General features: G+C 37.6%; 1 protein-coding gene across 3 annotated transcripts in view; it reads right to left on the reverse strand.

Moving 5' to 3' along the window:
- The window catches only part of SNX25 (sorting nexin 25), a 96,895-nt gene that overhangs the window by 52,555 nt on the left and 24,613 nt on the right, over positions 1 to 19,727 (reverse strand). For all 3 annotated transcript variants that reach the window (XR_012124025.1, XM_036996606.2, XM_036996614.2), the window contains exons 2-5: positions 18,304 to 18,388; positions 11,832 to 12,048; positions 6,820 to 6,992; positions 5,459 to 5,645 (exon numbers count right to left, since the gene is read on the reverse strand). Coding sequence is in view for 2 of the 3 variants with exons in the window: in XM_036996606.2 (XP_036852501.2) it covers positions 5,459 to 5,645; positions 6,820 to 6,992; positions 11,832 to 12,048; positions 18,304 to 18,388 (662 nt within the window). In the remaining variant the exon portion in view is untranslated. The remainder of the gene's footprint in view (positions 1 to 5,458; positions 5,646 to 6,819; positions 6,993 to 11,831; positions 12,049 to 18,303; positions 18,389 to 19,727) is intronic.

Below are 19,727 nucleotides of genomic sequence, written 5' to 3' on the forward strand. Positions count from 1 at the left end.
TTGCTGTAATTTTTCAGTTGAATCTAATTCAAACTATCTAAGTATCTCCAATCTTTTCAGGGCCTTAAACCAGTGTCTGTTAATCCAGGGCAGTTTTGTCCCCCAGGGGACATTTGGCAATGTCTGAAGACATTTTTGGTTGTCACAACTGTGAGGGCACTGTTGACACCCATGGGTAGTGGCTGGAGATGCTGCTGATAGCCTGCAATAAACAGAACAGCTCCAAAAGAATTATCTAGGCCAAAATGTCATTTCTGGAAAGGCTGAGAAACCATGCGTTGAACACATCTCTCTAGAAGGTCAGTGGTTAAATGCCCTTTATTCATTACAATAAATGTGGTGGAAGAATGAAGGGTCCTAGTCAATGAACTGTCTCAATGGAGTTGCTATACATCTTGAGCAGTGATAAGCAGTTTTCAAATAATTCAAATACAATCAACTATGACATGACATCTAGCCCAGACTTCAGATTGGTAGCAGGTGGAAGAATATTCCATCCCAAAGAGATGCTCAATATCAGTTGCATATTACAATCACGTGGAGAGTTTTCAAAAAGTGCTGTTGCCCAGGTTCCACTCCAGACCAGTCACATAAACACTCCTGCGGTTGCAGCCTCGGCAACTGGATTTTCCATGGAGGAGCAGATTGTTTTCATAGAGCACTTCTGAAGAATGCACTGAAGAATTATGCAACATAAGTGGCACTGGGCATATTCCTGGGCCACAGTCTGCCTGCTTCTCATAAGAGGTTCCCTAAGGGCAGAACCTTTCCTTTCCCCTTTGTTTAATGTTTACTTAACTCCTTAACTATATCTCTTCAGAATAAAGGAACACACAGTTCTCTCTCTAGTATGCTTGTAATGGTCGGGTTTCACTAATGGATGTGCCTTCGCTTTGTACCCTGGTTGGCCCTCCTCAACTGCGGCTGCCCTCCCACCACCCACACTGGCAGTGGGGAGCCGGGCAGCTGCCCTGGGTAAACCGCATCAACATGACACTCAGATTGTTGGCTTCTGTTGTGTTAGCAGAGTTGATCACTGCTTTTACTAAAAGAGCCTAGACAATTCAAAGTATTGTACCAGCCCAGCCACCACAACATCTTTGCTTTGACATTCTGGGTGCCAGTAAGACAGAGAAAGGATGTGGTTACAAAGGACAGTGGGATAGCCAACTGGGATTGTTTTTGTAAAGCCTGGGTGATCCTGCTATCAGCCAGGGTTCAAAACCACTAATTTAGTATTCTCGAAGGAAGTGTTGCAGCTCTTTAATCCTACTGTGGAAGCATCTCACGCTGACTCAGAGAAAATCCACTGCAGAACACAAATACCACCTTCAAGGGATTTTTGGTTGGTTGGCGGTGTTTAATGCATTCCAGCCTAGCAGAGTCGGATGGCTGTTTCCTTTAGAAAATATGCACCTATCTCCCAAACATGCATGAAATAAAAGGGATGGTTTTATCAACCGCTTAGTCTAAATAAGATACATTCCCTGCCTTAGGTGGGCCTATCCCAAAATTGTATTGAGAGCAATGTGAAGATAGACCTAAAAGACTAATCCAATCAGACAGCAGAGTACTGTAATTATATCCGAAAAACAGCAGAATAGTTCAGTCTTTGATTGGAGAAAGAAACTCCACTACTGCTGGGCAGCTGATAAGCCTCATCAATGTAGACTTCAGACAGGAGTCTAATAAAAAGCAATTTCGCCTGTCAGGACAGTCAGCAGACCTGACCCTTGAATAGAGAGCAATTTTTCTATCAGATAAATAAGTAGCCAAGTAACCAGATAACTTAAGCAACATCACCTACCTTTTTGGGAAAAAAAGATAGTCTCTACCATCGCAGAGTTTTCCTGGAAGGCTTTCTAGTTCAAGCTGTCAAGAAGTAGCAAAGACAGGCTGGCCCCCAGGTTATCCTGAGGTACAATGAACAGGGGCAGCTGTTCAAACAGAACTGCCTGGCATTCTCTCACTGGGCAAAGCCCAGGAACTAAGTCATAGTCACAGGTCCAGGGAAGGATGCCTCAGGATAAGGCAGTATTTACCAGAGTATTCAGAGGGGAACTCTGGCTGTGCCTGTCTATCATTGGGAAAAATGCCCTTCCCAGTATTTTCTCCCAAGCTTCTTTGCCAAGCTTGCTGAGGGGACTACAAATTCTCCAGGATTACCATGATCCCATAGCTGATGTTGTCAACTGCATACAACTCTTTCAAGAAGTTTACCCTCATTACAAGAGAATTTTGCAGCCCTTCTAGGGGAAGCTATCAACATACTTCCCAAGATTTACATGAGGAACTGAAAGCTTATAAAGAGACGGAGGTCAGATGAACAGGTCACTCCGGATGGCCTCAGTCATTACGCCTACTTCATTAATTCTGAAAATGTATTCTTCCTGTTTCTAATAGAGCAGGCACCTTAAGAGTTGGATCTTTAATCAACAAAGTACCTTCATGACCCCATGACACTGTCCACTTGGTTGGAAACAGAGCCTAACAGTAAGCCTATCAAGGCCTAACAAAGAGACGTAATACATGGAATTGAAATGACACACAAAAGGAATGCCCCTTGCTGGTGTCTGCGCTCCATCACTCCATGTTGGCTGCAGGAATATCGTTGGGAAGGTGATGGTAGGAAGAGGTTAGGAATATGCAATATTTTATTTTACTCTCATTTATTTATCGACAGTCACTGATAACACTGCTGCTGATGATTAACGGTCACTCAAAAGACATTCTTTAAAATTGCAGCAAACCCAAACTGGCCAGCAACTGAAAAGTGGATAAATAAAATGTGGTATGTTCATACAATGGGTCAGTATTCAGCCAGAAAAAGGAATGAAGTACTGACACATGCCACAATGTCAATGAACTGTGAAAACATGATGCTGAGTGAAAGAAGCTCAACACAAAAGGCCGCATGTTGCATGATTCCACTTATATGAAATGTCCAGAATGTGGCAAAGCCATAGAGACAGAGTAGATTGGTGACTGCCTGGGCCTGGGAAGAAGAATGCGAGTACATACAGGTATTCTTTTTGGGGTGATGAAAATATTCTGGAATTAAGGGTAATGGTTGCATGGTCTTTGACTATTTGGAAAACACAGAATTGCACACTTTAGAATGGTGCCTTTTACGGTATGTGAAGTCTGCCTCATTTCTGAAAAACCCGTTCTTAAGTTCAGCATTTCTACTGTGTCCAAAGGCTCTCAGTGCCCAGAGCACCTGCTTCCTAGGACTCTCAGCTGTGCTAGCCTGCGATGCTGCCCTATGAGATCAAGAAATGATCTCACAGAAGGATTTAAGCGCTCATTCTGTTTTTATTTCATCACGTATTAGAGGCAAAAGGGACAATGTGCAATCAGAACATCTGGGGTTGTCTTTGGCCACTCAGGTGAAGGGACTCCATGATGCTCTTGCTGTGACACGTTGTCCAATCATCCCTGGCAACAGATCCTGTGCTTTTGTTTTTCAAAGGGCAATTCTTGCCGAGCTACTTCTTTATGTACTTGAGGATGGACTGCCAACAGCGATATTCATAGCATTTCAAGTAGTCCTGAACTTTTGGCTAGTACATTTTGAAGATAAACCATCAATTCTAATCAAGATTCATACATCTTGCAATGCAGGAACTGTGATCACAAACAAAATGACAGATGGTGCTGCAGTACCAAAGGCTGATCATTCAAAATAATTCATTCTGAAAAATGTCTTTTGGCACCTTTTTGTTACACTAGCATCTAAGTCACCATGTATGCAGTGCTGGAATCTTTTTGGTACACAGAACACTCCTCTGTGAGCCTGGAAGTAGAATAGGTACTGATTCACTTCAGAATCTGCCATTACTGATTCTAGATTGTTGGCTTAAACTCCCTTGGAGTTGCCATGGTCCATGTCTGACCTGATTGTGGAAAGACTGTTAAAGGGGGAAAATACTTAGACATTCAATGTATCCATGATTTACCAATATGAGCTACCATCTGCTCATAAACCATGTCTTAGGAGGAAACTGCAATTTCTCAGAGGATGGCCATCACATTACCTTTATCACATCACACATAGCACATCTGGGAACAATGGGTATAAAAGCACCAGGGAGAGGAATATTAGGGCATAGGTTTGCATACTTTAAACCAGCACTTGGGGGGGCGGTGTGTATGTGCATGTGCACTGAGACTTTTAAGGGAAAGGGGAGGCAGTAAGGGTGCCCTGTCATTGTGAGTTCTTTTACTTTCAATGGAATGACACTTTAAAAGGAATCAAAGGAAGCCACAGTAAGGATGACCCTTGAGTGGGTGTAACCTGTAAGCTTCAGATAACAAACCCAGAATAGAGACCTTTGGGTTCTCTATCAGCTCACGTGTCACAATTTTCAGAAACAAAGTTCTAGATTCAGACATAAATAATCACAAGTCTATAATGAATGAGTGCCATATAGCTTATTCAAGATAATGCATGGAAAGAAAGGCATGAATAAAATCTCCACTGATCATATCTCCTAAGAATTACATTACTTGTAAACAAAATCCATGCAATTGACCGATGGCTGTACATTTGCAGAACCTAGATTACTAAGTGACAGAGTACAAGAACTCAGTGCCATCCACAATGTACACCTCATACACGGTGTATTATTCTGATTAGAAAATTAAGCAACATAACTCACCTTAATGTTGGCCCTGGTTCAGAGACAAATGTGACAAGTCAAAAAAATTTGAACTCAAAAGAGTTTGAAGACCCAATTTCAGCCAAATGGAAATGTTTTACTTTTCCAGGGATTTACCCAAATTACTTATTAAAAGCAAAACTGACATACCACAATTCCCTTTCTTCCTCCATGTATTATCATTTGGGGACACAAAAACAGAAGCATAACAAGAGAACCAGAAGCTTAGAAAAGCCCAAACTACACAATAGTAGAAAATCATCCTGTATATGCCTATACTGTGAAAAGAAAAAAAAAATACATAAAAACACATTCAGCCCTAAAATATCTCAAGTAGGAGAAGAGAGATTGAACTCCCCATTATAAAAGAGACTCCTGAGGTATATTTCAAATGGGTTTTCTCAAGACAATTAGTCAAGAAGTCCTTATCCCCAAACCCAGGCCTCTCTGTATTTCTAAGAAAAATGAAAATCAACATGATGTTCTACAATGTAATTTTAAAAACACATCACCTCCTTACAATGCTTTCCTAAGGTTAGCATCTTAGCAGCTATGCAGAGACCTGTAACAACTGAACACCTTTCAACTTATTATAACCTAATTATTTGAAAAACATCATACTTTAAAAAGCTAACTCCACTGCTGAAGGAGAAGCCGGGTAAATTTAGTTGTCACTGAATGGTAATATGTATGGACTTCCTTTATGGCTGCTTCCCTGACAACCTCATTATTTCTTTTAGTTAGACAGAGGATGATAATTAGTCGCTATTATCATGCTATAACTGAACACCAAATACCTTAGTTGCTTCAAGAACTCAATGTCAGAGTTGCTGTTAATAAGCTTGATGAACTCTTCATAAGAAGGAGCATAGGTGTAGGCTCGCTTGTGATGCTCATTCATCTGTTCTCGGTGCTCAAGCTGAGCAAGCAGCATCTGGTTGATGTAATCTGGGTTACTGAGTAAGTCCACTACTGGCTTCAAGACTGTGGGAAGGAAAAGAAAGCACCACTGAGAAAGGTATTCTCCACTGGAGGAATGGTTTTATATAAGTGAAATTACATTTGGGAAGCATTTTTAAATTACCCAAATGGAGAAAATACAAACAATTCAAATATTCAAAACTTCTCTCTCTCTCTCACACACATACACACACACACACACACACACACACACACAGCTGCCTATCCTTCTGGGTACACTACCAACCATGACTACAGTCAAGTGGCTGCTGGAACAAACGAGTGAAAAACAAAGTAATAATGAAAGTCACTGGGAACCCACCTTGCCAACAAAGCTATCAAAATTAAGGCACCTGATTTTTCTTTTATAAGGCTTAATATGTTTTATCTGCCAGAAAGATGACAGTCAACATTCTCCCAACAGGTGAAAGCAGAGCTCAGACAGGAAGATGTTAAAAAGTCAGTGACATTAATAAAAATTCATCTCACTGTTTTAGGCTAAAAAGTTTCCCTTTTCTCTGTGGTTGTTTGTACCAGCTAATGGGCACAGCTGGCTAAATCTCAGATAATAAATGAGATATCCAATCAAGGCTTATTAAATGTAATGTTATTTGAGATTCTGAGATAGAAAAATTTCTCTTAGATCATATTTTCTTCCATTTTTCTTACCCTGGCTAAGCATTTCCCTGGATATACTGTTTTCTAGTATGTATATCATATTGTAGGCCAGTTCTTTTTTTATTTCTTCCAAGGTCACAAAATTATGTGCAGATATTATCAATGAATCTTACAGCAAAGGTATATTAAATTAATGCACACTGGATATATTTAATATAGCTATTCTTTCATTAATGTATATATTGTTGGCCTGGATAACTCAAAGCTACCCCAAATGGATACTTTCCTGTGAAGAGCAGAAGGACTGGTTATCCTGTGTCAAAATAAACAACAGAATTTCAGCAATTATGCATTTGGCAGTTATTTCATATAAAAAATCTGCTAATCATCTGTAGACAAACTGATGCCCTCTTTGAGTGACATTTAGACTTGAAATTTGGGAAATATTTTAAATCCCACATGGCCCACAGTATACAAGGCCTGCATAGGTGTCATATAAAGTGTTATCACATTAGTACATAGCATATCCATTTGCACAATTACATCACATCAGTAATATCAATTGCTTATAGAAGTCTACCTTTTGTCGTGAGAATTTCTGCAAGCATTATACGTAAGCTGAGAGACTGGACATCCTTTGAGGGGAGAAGACAAAACACCAGAACCCGAGCACATGTTTGTAGGAATCTTACTTCATCATCTGAGCTCCTCAAGCATGCATGTAACACAAAAGGCCTCAGCTGTTCTTCATGTCTAAAAATATAAAGAGAGAGAGAGAGAAAAAAAGTAAGAAACTTCCAGAAACAATTTGGTTGTGTACTACTACGTAAAAAACAGTAACTGGGCAATATAGTCCTCAAACATTTCAATAGTCGATCATTTTCTCAATTACAGACTAATTTGGAAAAATGCAAATGCACGGCCTTGTGGTACCCCAAACCTCAGGTGGCATCAGCAATTACACATAACCCAAATCACAACAAGCCAGAAAGGTATGAGTATTTCTTTAACCGATTAATTTTTAAATCTCCCAGATCTCTTCTTAAATATAATCTACAGCTTCTTTAAAAAAAAAATCTAATGAAGCATAAACCAGGGTCACCAGCCAGCTTTCCTGACTGGGTCATCCTGGGATAAAAATCTTATGGGCATTCCCCGAGGAGCCATGACTTAACGCCACATAATTTGGTGGCAAACTGCCTGCCTTCTGGGAGGCTCCCATGTATTTTCCTCCTCGCCTTGCCAAGCCTGGCCATGGATTCCCTATCAGCACCGAGCCCATCCCCAGGACCTTTAATTCGGAGGATCTGAGTGAAGAGAAGAGGAGTAGGCGCCTCCTACCTCCTCTCCCCACAGTATGTTGAGAGCAGTTCAAGAGAGACTGGGAAGATGATTTTGCTCACAACTTCCAGATAAGAGAAAAAGTTTATGGGCTTCTCATAGTAACTTGCAGCCAATACTGAAAAAAGAAAAAAAGATTGCTAAACAGAGGGGAAGGAAGCATACTAAGAACTATGCAGGGAATGAAAGAAATTGATGCATATTGGTGCTTTTATGACTGGTGCCTTCCAGGAGTTAACTGCAATGTTTTTTTGCACTAGAGAATGAAGACTAGTTTCTAGAGCACATACACTAAAGAAAAGAGTTTTCCCCTTTGGCTTCTACAAGCAAGAGGAATGCAACACTGACGTGCAAAACCAAGAACATGCACCTCTGTTCTCTGATTTTAAGACTAAGCCTTTGCATATATACTGATATATGTTGACTTTTTTAAAAAGTGGCATCTTCAATTATTTTAAAACTTCGTTATGCTACCAGCTAGAGTTGATATTTTAATATAGTAAGATTTGGATGCTTTCTCATGTCTGGCAGCTTTAAAGGTAAAAGTTTACTTTAAAATTTGGTTGATATTTATTGGGGGAAGTTGGCCAAAAATAACCCACTTTAACAAGAGCCTTCTTCAAATATCAAAATCCCTCTCAAAGTACACACAGTCCCTTCTCTGTTACAATGGAAGGCAGATAGTAAAAGAAGCCTAGTCCTCAGACTTCTCCCTCTATCCCCCTTCCTCCCACCTCCTAGAACTGAATTAGAGAAAAGACTTCTGTGTGAGCCAAAGGCCAGACGGTTGTCAATCAAGCTTGATCTATAGGGAAGGTCAAAGTAAATGCTTCCCTGGAATCCCTCTGTGCGCTCCAAGGATATTCCCATGATGCTTTCTAGTGCATGGACTTCAAGTATTGAGACCAAGAAAGGACCACGAGGCCTATGGCTACTCTGGGTTAGGAGATATCCATCCAGCCTTTTGGTGGATTGCAGCCTTAGTCCTGGCGACACCCTTCCATCAATGTGGATCAATTGTTTGTTGACATAATTCCTACTACTTAATTCTGGGGTCTCATTCCTTGAGCAAGCAAAAAGAGATTAACCTTTTGTAAATTTCACATGTGCAATATTAATCTTCCCATCTACACTGAGATAAAATATTCTCATCTATAACGTGGTGATGATATTAAGGATCTGAGCTGATAGGTATACAGTCCAAACTCACAAAGGTAATAAATGGTCGGAGTAACTCTCCTGTTCTTTCAAGCCCAGACTTTTTACACTACACATAATCAGAGATTGCAAAGATGTAAAGGGAAAAAAACTCCAGAGATAAACAGGGACAGTATGTGAAGAAAAACAATTTTTTTCTTTAAACTGAATGCCAGTGCTTGGCTGGTAAACAAAACACAGAGATCGTAAGAAGGAAATTACAAAATTAAAGATGCTATTGAAAATAGCATTAAAAACAATCAGTTTTAGATTTTCCTGCAACATGTTAGAACAAGACAGATGGGACAATGAAAGAGGAAGCAGGGACAAGATTGGCTTCAGTGTGATCTGGATTGGCTTAAAGCAGCAATAAAATGTCAGCCTGGAAATAAATATAGGCTGACCGGAAAGCTGCCTCCACACAATTGCCTAACTAACAGTCAAGCAGAGTATGTGTCTCTTTTATTAATGCAATTTATTATTCTCTTGTCTGATAGTGGCCAGTTCAATTAGGTGCTTCCCAGGCTGCCAAAGTCATTTTGCAGCTAATAGATATCTGAACACCAGTGGAGATTTCGAGAATAAACGCACTGTTTACCCAGGGCAGGCATGCACAGATAGAGCCATCAGACCTAGGTTCACCATGAATCATTGTGTGATTTGTAGAAGATGATACACAACCAGAAACTAATTCTCCAGGGTTCACCACCTCCAGGGCACAATCATTGATATGCAAAATGCCACTGACCTATTGTCACTTTTTCAAATATCCATAATCTCAGAGAAAATGGTAGATTCTTTCTTTAATAAGAATGATCAACTAGAGCTTCTTGGCATAGCCTAGCCATTGGTAAAAATAAATCTACCCTAGGCATAAGAAAACTAGAAGCCCAAAGAGAAAGAGTTTCTAAAATAGAACCAATTTCTCTGTTTTTCCTATTCTGATGCTTTACATATCTTTATATTATCCACAAAGCATTAGTTTCAGCAGCTCATATATGTCTCAGAGAAAAATATTTCTCATGTTGGAATTAGACAATCATAAAAATAATACATTTCTCTAACCATTTGTTCTCCCCCCAAATCTAAATCCATCAGTCTTATAACTGGAACATTTATAACACTGTCCTCTGTTGGACCATAACTTGAATGCTTTAATATGAGCTTCCACTGAATTCAAACAAGCCTTGACAGTATCTGCCAGGCAGAACTATGAACATTTTCTAGAATGGTACCACAGCAAATTAGCAGGTGCTCCAAGGCTTTGCTGAGCACTGAAAGGCAGAGGCTGAAGCTTTTGAGACTCTAGGGAGGTAAGGTAACAGTTCTGTTTCTCTCACTTCCCTTATGAGTTCACATTCCCGTTACCTGAAGTTACTTACTTTCTCTACAAACAGCAGTTTTCAAGGGATGGTCTGGACACACCTGTGTATCCCTAAGACCCCTTCAGGGTATGTAAGGTCAAAACTATACTCATAGCAATACAAAAATGTCACTTGTTTTTTCCATTCTGGTTCTCAAACCAATACAAGCTGCCACTGACACAACATGAGCTATAACTCACATAAATAAAGGCTCTTCTAGGTTCTCAGTAACTTTTAGGATATAGAGGGATCCTGAGACCAAAACATCTATGAAAACCACTGCTCTAGAGGAATTTTTTCAGACATGGGCTGTGACCCACAAGGAATGAGGTAAGATTTAGATAGTCTCAAACACCACTTTTTGAAAATGTTAAAGAACAACAAGTATCAGTTATTACAGGTAATAAGAGTATTGTTTTATAACACTGAGTCAAGATGTAAAATATATTTCTTACTGTGGGCCAGATTTTTTAAAGTTTGCAAAACACTGGAGGCAGCAGGCCAGAAAATAATAGGCATGCAACGGTTCAGTGGGGGTTGACCTCATAAGCCTGTACTAGGTAGACTGTAGGGGAGAGGGAGGTTCATGGTGAGAGGCTGCAGAGCTGAGAACAGAAAACTAGCTACAACCACATTTAGCACCCAGTCCCACCGAGCAACACCGCGGGATGGGACAGGGACTGGGTGCTGACAAACCCATGCGGCGGGGCTTCTCAGAAGAGGGTATGTGTTACCAGCTGCCTAATGAGGATGCCAATGTTTACCCATCCCCTTGTGTATTTTTCAAATACTGCATCTCTTCTCTCAAAGTAGTGTAAAATAACATCAGGGAGAAGAGCCACATCAAAATAGTGTAAAATAATATCAGGGAGAATAGCCACACTAACTGAGGGAGCCCTCTCCTACTCCAACTGAGTCCATATCCAAACAGGCAGCAGGCCATTCATTCCAGTAAGATAATTTTTATATGAGATTGGAAGTGCTGTGACGTCATCTTTCTCACACTCAAAGTACAACATACACTTGAAATCCTATCAGCAAACTGAAGAAAGAAAAAATTTTGTTTTGAACACAGAAATGGCCTTGTTGAAGTCTTCTTCCAAAGGCCGAGTCACCTCACAGGCACACACAGACCTTGTCAATGAAACAGGACAAAGGGCTGACAAGCCTACATAACAGCAATTTTCACATTGAAACAACTTCTCTAATTATAGCCCACTACATTAAGCTCCAATACTGAGCTCCTTTTAAAAATCAGTTTTCAGGATATTATGATACAACAGAGCTCTTAACACAGGACTCACATAAAGAATCATGATCTTTATTTAAACTTTTCTGAAAATTGTAAACTGACACTCTTCAAACATAAAAGACTACATTTACATTTTCTGTTTCTAGGTACCCATAGTAAATAAATTCATGATAGTGAAATGAATTCCACAGAGCCAGCACTAAGTTATTTACAAAATTAAAGAAGTTTTTAAAGTTGACTTTCTATTAGAAAGTTAAAAAAAAAACACTACTTTATCAGGACACTGTAATTATTCCCCTTCAATATGTCTATATTTCAAGCCAGGTGACAGCAACTGGTAGGATATTCCAGAGGTTTGTCCTAATATTGACCCCCTTCTCAATAAGCAAAGTATTAATGTGGGAACAGGGGAGAGATTGTTCATAATATATCACTTACCTGGCGTTCGCAGCCTTCAGGTCGCAGAAGTGAGCGAGCAAAGCTTTTACAACATCATTGCAGACGACTTTAACCACATCCACGTGGCTCAGTCTGTGGCGCAGCTGTCTGGTAATTTCCCAAAAGTCTTCCAAGAGCAGATGATAAAGCTGTCCCTCATCTCTGCTGAGGTTTCCATACCAGGACAGAACGTAATCTCGGTAACTGTAGTCAAACACTATGAGGCATGAACAAAGCAATGGGTAACACTTAGCTGAAAGAAGCAAATCCCAAGATAGCATTTCTCCTAGAACCTGGTCACCTACTATTAAATATTCTCAAGCATGGCCTTTTGCATAATGCTACTTTATTTAGAGGCACCTTTAGCAATGAAATTCAGAAAAGCATTAGGGGCCAAACTAACAAATATATTCACTTTGACATGTACATGTTTTTTGCATTTGTGAAGAGCAGCTACAAAGAGTAATGAAAGTAACAATATTTCTAAGACACTCATACAGTACCTGACAAGAAAAGGCACTAAGGTCAGTGTTTCAGTGCTCTGAAAATGATAAAACCTTATGAAGAACTGTTTTTTCAGCTTAAGAACTTAAATTTAAATTTCTCCTGAGGAAATAGCAAGTATTCAATAGTTACTAAATTCAATTCTCTAGTCCACATTAGTGAGTAAAATCAGGGCAGCCTAGTAAAATTTAGGTTATGGATCTGAGATTTAATACTAAGTCAAAAAGATTTTTAAAGTCTTTTATTCTATCTCCCATCATTTTTCAAGGAAATGCAACTAGAGGAAAAACTTTTGAGGGTATGTGGTATAGAAAGGCAGGTGTTGTGATTCATACTATAGTTTCATTCATTCATTCATACATAGCTCCATTCATACAATATCTGAACTGCTAAAGTATAGTTTTTACAGTTGACATTGGCTAACAAAACACACTAATGATACACTTTGAACATATTCCCTACATATGCCATTTAGCTTCCAGCATTTGTAGCTTTAGTAATTCGCATTGCTCCACAGAAAGCCTAACTGTATTATTCTGCTCTGCACTTTTAAAATATTATCTTTCTTCTTTATAATTCAATCTACGAGGATTTAGGACAAATCCTAACTTACACTGAGCCATAATACAAAGACACTTGAATTAAAAAAAATCCATACATAAACCATATATACATGCACAGACACACACGTAGGCCTTGTATTTTACTCAACTCTTTGAATAAATCTGTTTTAAATTACATATTCTAAAAGGAGTAAAATAGATATATAAAGACAAAATGGTACAGTGATTATCTGGTTTAAACTAACTTCTAGGGGAAATTGTTAAATAGTTCATAAACATTTCAAATCAACTGAATTCAAATTACTTTAGCCTTAACAAGTATCCCTATTATTTATATTTTGCAAGCATACCAAGACAAGCTCAGTTTTACCAATTCAAGTCTATTACAGCTAGCTAATAATGTTTGGAATTTCAATTAAATAGAATGGATGCCGGGCTTAGAAATGTGAATTAAAATACCCTGGAGATGCAAATTATAATTATTATAGATTTTCTAAATGCTTATGAAACCTCTTAGCCTACTCCACATTTTTAGATTCTCATTCCTCATTAAATTAAATGTACAACCTTTTTAGAAGTCAGTTTTGGTTTTAATTTGTTGTTTTTTAAAAATTACTGCCAAGGAACAAAAAATGCTGGCGAGAATGCAGAGAAAGGGGAACCCTCCTACACCGCTGGTGGGAATGTAAACTAGTTCAACCATGGTGGAAAGCAGTATGGAGATTCCTCAAAAAATTAAAAATAGAAATACCATTTGACCCAGGAATTCCACTCCTAGGAATTTACCCAAAAACAACTTCTCAGATTCAAAAAGACATACACACCCCTATGTTTATCACAGCACTATTTACAATAGCCAAGATGTGGAATCAACCTAAGTGTCTATTAGTAGATGAATGCATAAAGATGTGGTCCATACATACAGTGGAATACTATTCAGCCATAAAAAAGAAACAAATCTTACCATTTGCAACAACATGGATGGAGCTAGACAGTATTATGCTCAGTGAAATAAGTCAGGCAGAGAAAGACAAATACCAAATGATTTCCCTCATTTGTGGAGTATAGCAACAAAGCTAAACTGAAGGAACAAAATAGCAGCAGACTCAGACTCCAAGAAGGGACTAGTGGTTACCGAAGGGAAGGGGGAGGGGAGGGCAGGTGGGGAGGGAGGGAAAGGGGGTTTGTGGGGTATCATGATTGGTGCGCATGGTGTGTGTGGGGTCATGGGGAAGACAGTGTAGCTTTGAGAAGACAAATAGGGACTCTGTGGCATCTTACTACACTGATGGACAGTGACTGCAGTGGAGTATGGGGACGACTCGATAATAAGGGTGAATGTAATAACCACGTTGTTTTTCTTGTGAAATCTTCATAAGAGTGTATATCATCAATGATACCTTAATAAAAAAATAAAAATAAAAAATAAAAACTACTGCCGAATGCATAAATTTTATTTCCAATAACCAACTTTATAGAAGCCTTTTGGTAGATGATATAATGTTCAACCTCCTTGGAAGTGATTTTGCTGAAAATAAAGGACAAGAAATTATAAACATTAGGAGTATGGTAAAAAAGAAAAAAAGAAAGAAAAAATTACCGTACTAAAGTATAATTAACTAATAAAGCTATTATCCAAAGGCTTTGGATATTTTCCTTTCAAAATAAATCACTGCACATAAATTAGCCTGAGGATAATTGTGGTAGTTTTTTTCTTTTTTTCAACAAGGCCTCAGACCTTATACTGTCTTTTTTTCCCCATAAATATTTCTGAAACAAATTGTTCCATGCTAGATAAACGTGTCACATCTAAGTACAGAGAAAATTCTAAGTCTTAAAAAATTAAGACTTCATAACATGAAGCATTATTGTTCACAGCAGCATTATTCACAAGAGGCAGGGGTAGAACCAACCCTAGTGTCTATTGATGGATGAATGGATAGACAAAATACAGTATAATCATAAAATGGAATATTAATCAGCCCCCAAAATGGAAGAAAACTGACACAAGCTACAACATGGAAGAACCTTGAAGGCATTATGATAAGTAAATAAGCTAAACACTAAAGGACAAAAGCTGTATGATTCCACTTATATGTGATACCTAAAGTTAAATTGCTAGAGACAGAAAACAGAATGATGGGTACCAGAGGCTGGCGGAAGGTGAGAGTGTGAACTCTTGCCTAACCCGTGGAATTTCAGTTTTGCAACATGAAAAGGGTTTTAGAGACGCCGCATAACAATGTACTTAACACTACTGAATTGTACACTTAAAAATAGTCAAGATAGTAAATCTTACATTATGTCTATTTTATAATTTAAAAAAAAAAAGAGAGAGAGACTGTGTTCCACCAGGGATGGTGGACAGTTTATATTGGACTATCTTTCCTACAGAAAACAATTAGGAACTCTGGGGTAATAAACAAATCAGGAAGGAACTATTTAAAGACACTGGAAAACCACCAGAGAGTGGGTGAAACTGAAGGGGAATCTACCCTTGAAAGACAGGACTAGTACTGAGTGTGAGTCATGTTTATACAACTTTCCCCTGAAGGCACTCAACAGTCCTGTAGGCACCAGGCAGTTCAAACTTAGACTTACATCTGTTTCCTTTTTTTTTATTTAAGATATCAGAAAACAGAGTTAGAAACTGCCAAAGCAGCTGGAAATGAAGGCACGGAACACGAGAAAGATGAAACCACAACACCTGATTACAAAGTTCCATGCCTTTCTGTCTCTGGACAACACACATACGTACACAACGCTATGAGGAGACCAGCGCAAACTAAGAGCTGGGAGACTGAAAGAACTGAGCGGATACTTCAACTGCTGTCCTCCCCAGGCCGACAGAGTTTGAAGTTGGAGTCCCATCAAGTTGGAGGCGTGACTGTGGCAGGACCATAAACACATGAGTTAAGCCTGTGTCCCGAGAGTGATTCATCTTAGACTAAGGTCAAAAACCCAAACAGACACGCTCTTAAAAAATGTATAAAACCAAGAATCTGTAAGGTGATCAGCTACTGCAGACTAAAACAAAAACCAAAACTTTTCCGAGGAAGATACCAGAATTTAGAGTATCTACAAAGTAATATCCACATTGTTCAGTATGAATTGAAAAAAAACTAGAGCTGAGGAGAAACAAAAAAAGTAACATAAAGTTAAGAGAAAAAGGAACCAATTGGAACTACCCTCAAGATGGCCCAGATGTTAAAATTAGCATACAGAAACTTTAAGGCAGCTTTTACAAATATGTTCAAGAATTAAAGAAAGAAGATGGTTACCATGAGTGACAGATGAGAAATCTCTGCAAAGAAAAAAAGCTGCAAAAAAGAACCAAATAAAAACTCTATAGACATGAAAAGTACAATATTTGAAATAAAAATTCATTGTACACACTTAACTACTGATTGGAAATAATGAAAAAATGGTCAGTGAACTTGAAGACAGGAGAATAAAAATTATTCTATCTAAAGAACAGACAAAAAAAGGACTGGTAAATTGGACTTCATCAAAATTAAGAACTTCTGCTCAAAGACATTAAGAAAATAAAAGGCAATTTACAGACCAAGAGAAAATACTCACTATACCTATATCTGACAACAAAGGATGTGAATACAGAATATATTTTTTTAAATACTCCTGCAAAGAAATAAGTCAAATAATAAGTTGAAAACAAGGGAAGACTTGGACACCAAATGAAGACATGGAAATGGCCAGTAATCATATGAAAAGATATTCAACATCACTAGTCATCAAGGACTTGCAATTTAAGGCTACTTAAGACTCTATTTTATACCTTTTAGAATGGCTAAAATAGAATGACAATGAATGTTGGTAATATTATAAAACAATTGGAACTCATACATTGGTGGGGGGTCTAAAATGATACAATCCCTTTGGAATATTATTTAGCAATTTCTCATAAACACACAACCACCCTGAGGCCCAGCAATTCTACACCTAGGAATTTGTCCAAGAGAAATGAAAACACACATCCACAAAAATACTTGCTTATAGCTACTGTATGCATTGCATTTCGAAAAAATTAGAAACAGCTAAATGTCTGAAAGAAGAAAGGATAAATATATTGTGACAAAGTCATATTAGTATAATAGAATACTACTCAGCAATAACAAAGAATGAACTGAGACACACACCATGGATAAATCTCAAAAACATGCTGAGCAAAAGAGGCCAGCATATAAGACTACATACTGTATGATTCCATTTCTAGGAAGTTTAAAAACAGGCAAAACTAACCTATAGTGACAGAAATTGGACCAGTGGAGGGTAAGTTCTGATTAGAAAGGGACATGAAGCAAACTTTCTAGGATGATAGAAATGTTCTTTATTTTGACTGGAGTGGTGCTTAAATGGTTACATGCACTTATAAACATTACTGAATCATACCCATAAGATTTGTGCACTTCAAAGTGTGTAAATTTTACCTCAAAAAAGGCAATTAAGAGTTACTTTTTAAAGCCATGATTTTGAGATAACTAAAAGCCAAAATTAAAATCCAGTTTTATCAAAGTTTTCATATTTAAACTATGAATTAAATAGTTTAAAAGTTTATCATCCCCAAAATTTCTAAAATTCTAGAAATCCACATGATTTCAAGCTGTGCCTGTACTTGCAGAGTACTCATCTTTAAGGTTTAATCCAGTGACTTCTGTGAAGGATAACAAGTAAAACATACCTGCTTATGTGTGTATCACTTATTTAGCTCCCTCTTAACTTGATATCTAACATCATGTATTCACCTGAAAATTTTTAACTTTTTTTCCTGCACATATAACTGAAATTGTCCGTGTCTTCAGAAATTTGATATTTAAGATATCTTTTTAAACCTTAATTTGATCAATATATATTCTCTTTTAAACCTTAAGATTTCTAATTACATCTACTTGTTCCCACGTCTAGACATACAATCATATTGTACTGTCCACAGGCCCCCCTCAACCTTCCCCAATACAAGCTTCACCTGCATGCTCCTTATTCTTTCGTAAGGCTGACAGCTAATCCCCTAATTTGGTTAACTGGTTTGTACATGAGTGAGCCTGGGTGCACTTATCCCCAACACACCTGTTCTAGGCTACATCCAAAACAAAAAATATATTTGCTGATACCTACATTAGGTAACTGAACAGATCCTTGCTTCATAGGAAACTAGTTCCACATGGCTGGCTAGCTTCCCGTGACCCAGAAATTCCTTCTTAATGAATGTTAAATCTTGTCCATTCAACTAAAACAAGGATGTATCTATTTAATCATCAAAGAAATATTCATGTAGAAAAATTCCTAATGCTATACACAGACAAGAAGGATATTTGCTAGAGATTACAATTTCTTTCAGATGATGAATGGCTTTACATGGTAATCATATACTCACATTTAATCCTTACCTTCTTTCAGAGCTTTGTCCATATTATGAGAAATCACTACTCTTCTAGACTGAACTGATTCATGTGAATTTCCATTCATAGGACTCTGAAATGTCAGGGGGGGCGGGGGAAAGTTACAGATTAGATTACTGAATAAATCCTAAATGTATGAAATACCATTTAAATAAGCATTAAGACATTGCTTAACAGATTATAAAGTTCCTCTGGAAAAGTAAATAAATGCTTAAAATTAGATAAGAAACTTTTGTAAAAGGAGGATGGATTTTTCCCTACCAGATATCAAAACAGTGCCAGTGTAGAGAGAAGTCGATCAACAGAATGGCAGAAAGTGCAAAAACAGATGCATTTATATGCAAGAATCAAGAACATAAAAAGAACTTGAAATCAGTGAAGAAAACACACTATTCAATACATTCAAATTATCAATAGGATAATTTGATATTCATGTAGGAAAAAAGGTTAGTCTTACATCATACTTTATATATAAATAACTCCAAATAGATAAAGAGCTAAATATTATTTTAACCTAAAAAAGTATTGAAAGGAAATAAGGGAGAAGTTGTGTATAATCTTGAGAGGGAGAAGGCCTCCCTAAAATAAGACACAAAATCCAAAAGTTTTAAAGGAAAAAAAAAAAAAAACCCTGACAAATATGATTCTATAAAATAGAAAACTCCTATTTGACAAAAGATACTGTAACACATAAATGATAGACTTGGAGACAGTATCTCCAACATACATAATAAAGGATTATCATTTGACATATATAGAGCTCTCACAAAAAATAACTCAAGAAAGCCAAGCAAAGAAATTGAAAGGGCAATCGTAAAAGATAAATAAATACCAATAAACACATGAAAAAAATACACAACCTCTTTTTTAATTAGGGAAATACAAATTAGAACAAGGAGATATCATCAGACTGCAAAGCAAGGGACAAGATTAATATCTAATATTGGGAAAGATATGTGGAAACAGTCATCTTTATACATTTTTGGGGGAAATGTCTCTACAAGCTTCTAAGAAAGCAACTAAGCCAAATATATCAGACTCTTAAATGCACTATCTTTTCATTCAGCAATTCTACTCCTAGGAATCTACCCAACAGAAGTACCTGTACAAATACAAAAAAAAGTATGTATATGAAGAATTTTACTGCTATATCAACTATAAGGGCAAAAAATAGAATTGGCCCAAGTGTACATCTATAGTCAAAGAGGTAAATTATGGTATACTCATTTTAGAATATAATGCAAGCCAAAAGAATGATTTAGGGATACATATACCCTCATGGAAAGTATTCTATGATGGGAAATGTTGGAAAGTACATGTAACAAATTATTTAAAGTGGTTTCCTCTAGCCAGGGCCATAGGATTTTAGCTTCTTACTCTACATATAACTGTAATAGTAGATTTTAAAAAAT

Source organism: Manis javanica, chromosome 12 (genome assembly GCF_040802235.1).
Source record: "Manis javanica isolate MJ-LG chromosome 12, MJ_LKY, whole genome shotgun sequence".
Lineage (NCBI taxonomy): Eukaryota > Metazoa > Chordata > Mammalia > Pholidota > Manidae > Manis > Manis javanica.